The sequence below is a fragment of the Volvox carteri genome, assembly GCF_000143455.1.
Source record: "Volvox carteri f. nagariensis unplaced genomic scaffold VOLCAscaffold_1, whole genome shotgun sequence".
Classification (NCBI taxonomy): domain Eukaryota; kingdom Viridiplantae; phylum Chlorophyta; class Chlorophyceae; order Chlamydomonadales; family Volvocaceae; genus Volvox; species Volvox carteri.
This window is the reverse complement of record NW_003307545.1, coordinates 3,576,022-3,584,691: the sequence shown is the minus strand read 5'-3', so window position 1 is coordinate 3,584,691 and position 8,670 is coordinate 3,576,022. Positions and strand designations below refer to the sequence as shown.

The 8,670-nt window shown below is 56.0% G+C and overlaps 2 protein-coding genes across 2 annotated transcripts in view; one reads left to right on the top strand and one right to left on the bottom strand.

The window, feature by feature from the left end:
• Positions 1 to 465, bottom strand: part of VOLCADRAFT_101600 (uncharacterized protein) — a gene marked incomplete at both ends in the record, with an annotated part of 3,142 nt that extends 2,677 nt beyond the window's left edge. Inside the window, 2 exons of the mRNA XM_002945800.1 lie at positions 238 to 274; positions 391 to 465. Coding sequence (XP_002945846.1) covers positions 238 to 274; positions 391 to 465 — 112 coding nt within the window. The remainder of the gene's footprint in view (positions 1 to 237; positions 275 to 390) is intronic.
• An 825-nt stretch (positions 466 to 1,290) lies between these two features.
• Positions 1,291 to 4,798, top strand: VOLCADRAFT_102800 (uncharacterized protein; the record flags this gene model as incomplete). Its single annotated transcript, XM_002946141.1, has 4 exons — positions 1,291 to 1,442; positions 1,570 to 1,609; positions 1,740 to 1,856; positions 2,660 to 4,798. The coding sequence occupies 4 exons, from the start codon at positions 1,291 to 1,293 to the stop codon at positions 4,457 to 4,459; spliced, it is 2,109 nt and encodes a 702-aa protein (XP_002946187.1). The 3' UTR covers positions 4,460 to 4,798.
• Positions 4,799 to 8,670: the final 3,872 nt, after the last annotated feature.

Below are 8,670 nucleotides of genomic sequence, written 5' to 3'. Positions count from 1 at the left end.
GGGGGAGGGGGAGAGGAATTAACCACAAGCAGGTGAATGGCATGTGTATATGTGAGGGGGGAAGAGCGCGAGTGAAGGAAGGGAAGCAATACACACAAGTCGCCATTCGTGTAACCTGGGAGGCGCCCTGGGGGTAACCCACCGAGGGAGACAGGGAAAGACAGGAGTGGGGGCCCGGCGGGGCTAAGGGTGGGGCTGGCGGTACGTGCACACGGCAGCTGGCTTACCACAGGTCACATGGAAGGCCATGCGCGATCAGGTCTTCGTTCTCATACTGCAGATGCACGTGCAGTTATGCATGGGTTTTAGGAGGGTGCGTAGCAGCATCAGGCGGTGGCAGAGGGTGAAGGCCCCGCGCCGGTCATAATTATGGATGGTGTTGTATCACACCTTGTCTTTACCCATATAGATCATAAAGTCCTCCGTGTTCGGCTTGTGGCCGCGCGGATAGAAGTAGAACACCATCCTGAACTTGCGAAGGAGCCGCCCCACAGAACTCCGCTGGCAAAACTAGGTGAGACTATGGTTATGGAAAATCGTTGTGCTGCAGGTGCGCCTTAATTCGTAAGCAGCGCACTACGATGTCTACCCTGGGCAGCTCGCGAGATGGTTGAACATCAACGACTTTATGGCAACACTAAATTGCAAGGTACTGGACAGTGACCTGTAACAAATGTAATGAAACGACGGCAAGAGGTTGCTTCGTTGTGACCAAAGGAAAGCTAGCTCGACGCAGAGTCAATTTACGGCATTTCGTACCACGGTGATGGCGAGAAGAACAAAGCTTTCCATGGTTTACCAATGCATCGAAGCAAAGCGACCCGCACCCTAGGTATCTAGTCACCGACAAACACTGAAAAGGCGCAAAACGGCAATCAAGGCAGGACTTGTTCATGAGTCTCGCAACACTTTCACAAATAAGCATTAGGCTTTGCCAGAATGATTGTGTATGAGATATACAACCTTATGGAGCGTGCATCGAACTGGAAGATTTGAGGCTCTTACAGGAGCCGCAGGGTGTCACTAGTCGTAGTATAAGGTGTGTATTACTTCTTTACGCATCTGCACGCTTTTTGTCATTTTTAAGTCTCAGCGGAGGTCATAAGTCGCATGGAAGTTCACACGCAGTTGACTTTTCGCTTTTCCACGGTTCAATAAGTCTGTAATCCCGCACGCTTTGCGATAACCTAACGATGGGCCTCGATTTGTTTTGTTTTGCCCAGGTTGCGTGTTAGAATAAGTCGACGTTTCGTAAGGGAAACACAGGAGCTGGACGGCAGATCGATAAACATGTTCCTCTCACAATTGCAACTGGAATCGGTTGTGCTAAGGCGCTTGGAACTTTTGCGGGGCCTCCAGAATGCGCCGATGCTAGGGATGTGTCACTGCCTATGCAACACGTTGCAGGCTAACAACAGCGCAGCTCTCGTCGAATGGAGCAGGTACGCATTGCTAACAGCTGGCTTGCGATGACTCTTTTAATGCTTGGGAAGGCGCGAGGGGCGCCCCCTTCGCTTATGATACCTCAGCTGAACCTGAACCGATTATGACTTGATGCCTGCCTTGCAGCACGGACGGAAGTGATGAAGGACAACAGGATCATATGCAGGTGCGATAACCTATCTGTTTTCCGTGCTATCCGTTTAAGGAATGTTCCCCTAGAGAGCTGGCGCCCTAGCCATCAACCCCCGCAGCGCCAACACATTACTGCCACCCACGCTGTAAAAAATTCTCCGCAGTTGGACTTCAACGATGCCGCCCTGACGGCCCAGCTGGGTGAATGGGAAGCATGGCTGGCACCGAGCGGCGTCGTTTCAAAGGCGCATTACTACGCGGCGATGCATGCTACTATCCAGGTGAGAGCTGGCCCGAGGCCTTCACTCCCCCTTCCCCCTGCACCTGTCTAATAATCCTTTTGTATATCCATCTATTCCTGGCATCTGCTTCAATTGTCAGTGTTTCGTTCTATCACCCTTCCCCTTGCCTGTCACTCCCTGTGTCATGGTCGTCATCGTCATTTGCCGTTATCGCTATCATTGTCACTGTCAGTGCGTCTAGCCTACATCCCTAACGAGTCAAACTAACTAAGTAACAAACTAACTAAGTAACAAACTAACTAAGTAACAAACTAACTAAGTAACAAACTCCAGGGCTCCCGGGCCCAGCAGTAGCCGAGCGGCTCAAGCGTCCACGGCAGGAGCCGGCAGGGGCAGCAGGCCAGCCCAGCTCAGCCCAGCCTCAGCAGGATTGCCTCGGTGGATTGCCTTTACCAGTGTGAACAGGGGGTGTGCCACCCGCCTGCGATGGTGCAAGCGGGTTTCGATTTGATTCCTTTCTGAAACCCCCTTCGCTCGTCGGTCTCCACGACCCCCTTCACTCGCTCCCCTCCAGACGTAACTCGCACAACTATATGAATACCCATTCCACTTTATCATCCGCAGTTTGTTTGTGTGATGTGAATGTGAACTGCACCCTACTTTTGGCGTTGGGCGTTGCAACCTTCCACTTTTTGCCTCTCTTTCCATGAACGCATCATATCAGCGCACCAGCGTGTGTGTCTGTGTGTGTATCTGTCCCAACTGTCCAACGCTGCAACTGCTGCTGCTTTTCATCAAAAACAAATTTTCAAAAGAAAACGAACATGCAACTCACATTTCAGGATATTCTTAGCCGTGCCGCCCCGGGCGGCGCCGGAAGCGAGCCCGCCGTCCGCCGCGCCGCGCTGGATGCGGCCTGGGAGGAGGACGGCGCAGGAAGCGGGAGCGGAAGCGAGGCCGGGAAGGACTACCTACCCGTCGAGCGGTTCAAGAACTCTCTTGCAACACTGGTCACGGCGTGTAGCAGCGACGGCGCGCCTCAAACAGCAGCAGCTTGCCTAGAGAGCTTGCTGGCGAAGATTAAGGAGCAGCAGCCGCGTTGGAATGGCCTGGTGGAAGGGTATGCAAGCGAGGCCCAGGCGGCGGCAGCGACGGAGTCGGCGGTAGAAGCCGAAGCCGCCGGGAGCACTGCCGACGGCGCCCTGGACGGCAGCGGCGGTGGCGCTGCTGCTACTGCCGGATATGCCGCAATTGAACCCAAAGACAACGATGATGATGATGACCTTGACGCACTGCTGGAGGGGGAGGATGCCGGTGACTCCCGCCAGGACGTCGCGCCGGCCTCGGATAAGTCGCCGGCGGCGGCGTTGACGATGGCGGAAGACGTGAAATCTGCAGTCGTAGCGGGCGAAGCGGCGGCAGCGGCTGCCGCAGACGACGAAGATGAAACGATCTCGCTGGGCCTCAGTCGCGCTGCGTCCCATGCCTCCACGGCTGCGAGCGCAACGGGGGACCTGGCGGCGGCGGCGTCGGACGGCGATGCCGCCATGCCGTCAGGCGGCGGCGGTCGCCGGGCTGCCCGCGCCATCTCTGTCAAGTCAGTGGAAGATCCAGAGTTGCGCCGTACACTGAGCGAGACGTCATCCGCCAATCTGGACGAGCTGCCCCCCGATGACCTGGACGAGCTGACGGAGCGCCAGGGCTCCCACGCAAAAGCAGACACGCGAATGCCGCAATCGCACGCGGCCTCCGCCGGCGGCGACGTGGTTGCCCTGGGGCACCTAGCAGACATGGACTTGCGGTCATGGGCGGCACTGAAGGACAAGCAACAGCAACAACAACCGCCGCTGGGGCCTCAGAGAACGCGGCCAGCGCCGGGGTCGGCGCTGGCGCCGCTGCTGGGTCGCACCGCTGACGTCGGCGGCAAGCCGGCGATGGACCAGCATCTTAAGAGCGCGAGGACGGCCGCGGCCGCAGCAGCAGCAACAGCAGCGATGTCGACACCGCAGTCTCCCGCAGCCTCTCCGGGTGCATTGGCCGCCCGGAGCTACGGAGATATGTTCATCATCGCTCCTTCAACCGCCATCATCAACGGCAGCCCTGTGCGGCTGTCCATGGAACGGGACCGGGGCACCGGCATCAGCCGTCACGGCAGCAACGACGCCTCCGCACGACCTCGATCACTGTCCAATGGGACCAACCTGTCACGCAAGGTATCGATCTCTGAGCCCGGACCGGGCGGGGGGACGCAGGCGGAGTGGAAGCACCTGCCCGCATTGGGCCAGGCCTCCCGGCTACACCCCCATGGGATGCGCCAGCATTCCAGATCGTCCGGGGCGGGGCCGACACGGAGCCGTGGCGGAGATAGGCAGGCGGTGGTGGAGGATAAGTTGCCGGCGCTGCCGGCGCTAGCCGGGGCGCGCGGTCAGCCACCCAAGGCTATGGAGTTCCTGCGGCGGCCCAGCATGTTGCAGCGCCCCGACGGTCACCATGCGGACAGCTGCGGGGGCGGCGGGGGCAGCCAGTCTTCGGGCAGTGCGCGCCTGCCGGGCCTGGGCCCGGCTTCCAAGCCGCAGGGCAAGCGAGCTTTGTGCGTTGAGGCGACTCGGAAGAAGAGTTTCCGCGGCGATAACTACTTTTGACTACTAGTGGCTACTTCTTTTAACTTTGGTGAGGGAGGAAATGGCGGCGGTAGAGGAGATTGTGACGGCGATGGCTGTGGTGAAGGGGGAAGCGGAGGTAGATGTGGAAGGGGGGGGACGAAAAACGGGAACGGCGGTGTAGGTGCCTCGCAGCGGCGGCTGCCAGTGTGGAGGGGGTTTTGGGGTAATGAAGGCGAGCAGCGATAGTGCTCGTGTAAAGGAAGGGGCAGTGTGGAGAGCGCAGGTGGACTGCGGGGACTTGCCGTCCTGCAGTGGCTGTTTTTGGCAGGAGGAGGACGAGGAGGAGGAGGATCGGGGGTTTTGTTACCGGGCGTTTACGAAGGAAGGGCGGTATCCGTCCTTGGCGGTTCGGGTGAGATGAGAGCTGGGCTTAGTTGAGCTGAGCTTGGCCCGCTGTCGGGGAGGATCCAGCCGCGTCTGAGTAGAAGGCGACTGGGGCGTGAGCGGTGTGCGACGACGAGCTTGCCGAGGGGCAAGGCTACGGAGGCAAGTTACTGGCAAGAATGAGAATGCCAGAGACTTGTGATTTTAATTCCGGATAGGATGAATGGATGTTAATAAGAGTACAGGAAGTTTGTGCGGACCTACAGAAGGGACGAGAGAGGCAATCATTCCCTTTTGATACATGATTCTGCCTTGTCCATGGATGGCCGGAAGGCCTATTGACATCTGTGATTTGCGCAGGTAGTTACGATGCTGTACAGGACATTCTTACATTTTTCCTATGATACTGGATTGTGACTATAGCGATGAGCCTGTAGCTTTAGTGCGTTCACGTTTTTGTCGTTCTTTTCGAGAGAGAGGAAAATTTATTCCAGTTCGTAGTTCAAACCAACAACACCAGCGGCGCCATAAGACATATTGAGGACGCATGGCGACTGTTTTACAGCAGCTTCATGAATTGGAATCATTGGAATTAATATCGATGTGATGCTGAATGACGGCCTAGCACTGATTGAAATGGATTGGAATGAAAACCTCCGTTGCGCGGTTGGGGCTGCAACCGCGTCCGCCTTCACTTTTTCCTACGACGGTGCTGGCTGCCTCATCGTACGGCAGGGATACGTGCGTGAGTGCTCGCCCATCTGTCCCTCATGCTATTCCTCGCGCGCGTTCTTTTTCCCGTTTCCCTGTGTGTATTGTTTTTTCCCCATGTACACGCTGTGCCACACACCCCTCTAGGGGACAAGCCTCCCTGAACACAACATGAACGGACAGACGGACTGCGGTTCTATGTTGTTGGCGAGGTTTCTTCATTGATTGAAAGCGGATGAGTATATACGGCTGCCTGTTAAGGCATTAAGATGACAGTATGTCTGTATGTGTGTGTACGCCAGGTGTCGCACGTTCACGTGCAGTTAGTGTTGCTGTTGCGACGCACAGCAACGCACGAGCCGAGGTGGAGCGAGATCACAAAGCCGGCAGCGACGGGGGCCGCAATGTATGGGTGCTTGACTGGCCTGGCCTGGTCGGGTCTGGTCTCTGGTTTGTTGGTGTATTCAGTATTCGGGTCTAGTTTTTTGCGTTTGTGATGATTTTGTGGGATCTGGCTAGCCACAGGTCGCCCGCTTCGTCCTGTACGTAACGGTGCATTTCAATGGCGCCTCCTCCTTGCGTGCATCTTCCTATCGTACAAGCTGTCGTACAAGTGAACAAAATTTACTAATCGTGGGTGGGGATTTTGAACTGATGATGATAGCGTAATTTTTATTATTAACAGCTCTGGAGTAGATGATGATGATGATGATGATGACGATGCAGATTGGGTGTACCACAGGAGGTGTTGTCATCTTAATACACCGCTGACTGCAGGTTCACACGGTACATACAGATTTTTGGATAAAAGTACAGCGGGATGGTCGAGCAGGCGAGGTTTGTCTTGGAAGCGCACCTGCCTGCTGCCTGCTTGCGTGTCTGTGTGTGTATGTATGTGTGTGTGCGTGTGCGCAGTGAGGCCTGGTCGTGTGTATCTATAGGTGCGTTGCGCTTGCGGGCATGGGCATACATGGATACGTGTGCATTGCGACGCTGGAGGTGCAGTTGTTCTGTGACACGCCCTCGACGTGTGGGCTCGGTTGTTGCCAGCACGCAGCAGCAGCAGCAGCAGCTATGGACAGCGTGAGAAATGACCCGCGGGTCGGTTTCGTCGCTATGTGGATTGCATCGTCGGGCGGGCCTCGCTTTTCCCCCACTTCACTACCCTGCCATGGCCTAAGCCAAGCGCCCCTGCTGCCGTGAACAGCATTTGTGGATATCGTCACATGGTTTTGACAATGTGAATTGTGGTTCCATTACCCCACCTTCGGGAGTAAGAGAGGAGGCTACCTGAATACTTATAAAGACCATGGGCCCCCCGGCTTTTACGGACACACCCGCACTTGTGTGCGGAACTTGTAACTTGTATAAACGACCTGATGAGGTAGCGTCGCATGCATGCATGTGCCCTTCTCCTTAGTGAAAGTTATAAGTACGGTCGCCTTGTCGCCATTCGTCGTCCAAGTCGTATTCCACAAGCTGCCCACTCAGCTGGGAAATAGTCATATGATATGATAGCGGACAACACGCACGTTGAAGGCAGAGGATTTGCGCGCATCCCCGTCGTCCAAGGGTTGGTTAGGGGGCGTGTGGCGGTACAGCATCGTACTGCATTATGCATTGGTCGATTGCTCGAGGGAAATGCCCCTCCAAATTGACAGTCCCAGCGCCAGAGACTCCTCTGAGCTCTAGCATTTTGTATACAGCTTTTGCTCCGCGCGCAGCTGTAGGCCGGCAAGGCCGGCACGGGCCGATTGTCGTCCCGCCACCATCAACACCACCAACACCAGGGGCCTTCGGTCCACAGCATTTTCATAAAGTCCCAGACGGATAAGTCCTTCGTGTTGAACAGGTTGAACTTGTATACTTTGGGCCCGCGGGGGGCCCCGCACAGTGCTACACGGCCAAGGGAGGATGTGCAATCTCCTGTTATCCACAAAATGAAGGGCGAAAGATGGATTGCACAAACGCGCTCTTGGGCTCCTGGGTCTTGCGGGGCTTGAGGGAGGGCGACGGAGGGGCTGCCTGAGTTTGGTAGTGGGCCTGCTAGTGGTTGCGTTGGCCGGGGTCCAGGGGCACGATTCCGGAGAGGGCCATGCCGCATGGCACCTGCAGTTTCCATCTTATATCCCTTGAACGCGAATTACTGTTCATCGGTATTAAGCTGATTCCATTCCATAAAGTAATCGTCGAGTCGAGTATTAGCGTCGAGTCGTTTCCATGTTTTTCCAACTGATAACCGCGTTATACTTTCGTTATATCGTCATGCAATGTGATAGCATAACGGGTACGCACAAATAAGGGCTTTATGACGTTTACTTGGTAAAGTGAAAATTACACTTGAGATACTGAGGTATCATATGTGCCGCACATATTCTCAAGAAATGCATGTTGATTAAGTGCTCGTCCTGTAGTGCAGTACGGCAAGTGCGGCGCGGGAAGGCGCAGACCAGAATGGGCCAGAGGACAGGGACTGATACGGTAGTTCGTTACAAAGTTTAGCTGGGAACAAAGCGCTGAATCCAGACAACGCAAGTTCGCCAGTCAACCATGCAAGCAAGCGCAAGTCAGAACGTCGTCTGTTGGGGAGTTTGAATTGTTTAAATAGGGATTTACTTTGTATTCGTGACCCAGCTCAATAGGAAAGTAGATAAGGCGATCCGACGTTGCTGGCATATCGGTCGCCAGTAACAGCGAAGTGATGGCAGAGCGCGAGGAATCGCGCGGCGGAGTCCAAGAAGGCTTGGAGGACATCATTCAACAGCGAGACGAAGGAGGACGTCAGAATGGCGGACCAACTAGTTACCCGGAGGGGGCCGATGCGGTTCATCCGAAGGAGGTCTCGCGAAGGGCCGAGCTACCGTGTGGAGCTGCATTCTATCCGGAAGGCCAGCCCAGGGGGCATGCTTTCGCGCAGCGAAGCGCCCAGGCTGAGGCGCCTTAGGACGTTAGGTTTAGTTGCAAGCATCCGGAAGGCCAGCCCAGCGGGTATGCTGTCGCGCAGCGAAGCACCCAGGCTGATTTGCCTTGGGCCGGCAGGTTTTGGTCGCATGCATCCGGAAGGCCAGCCCCAGCGGGTATGCTGTCGCGCGGCGAAGCACCCAGGCTGAGTTGCCTTGGGCCGGTAGGTTTAGTCGCATGCATCCGGAAGGCCA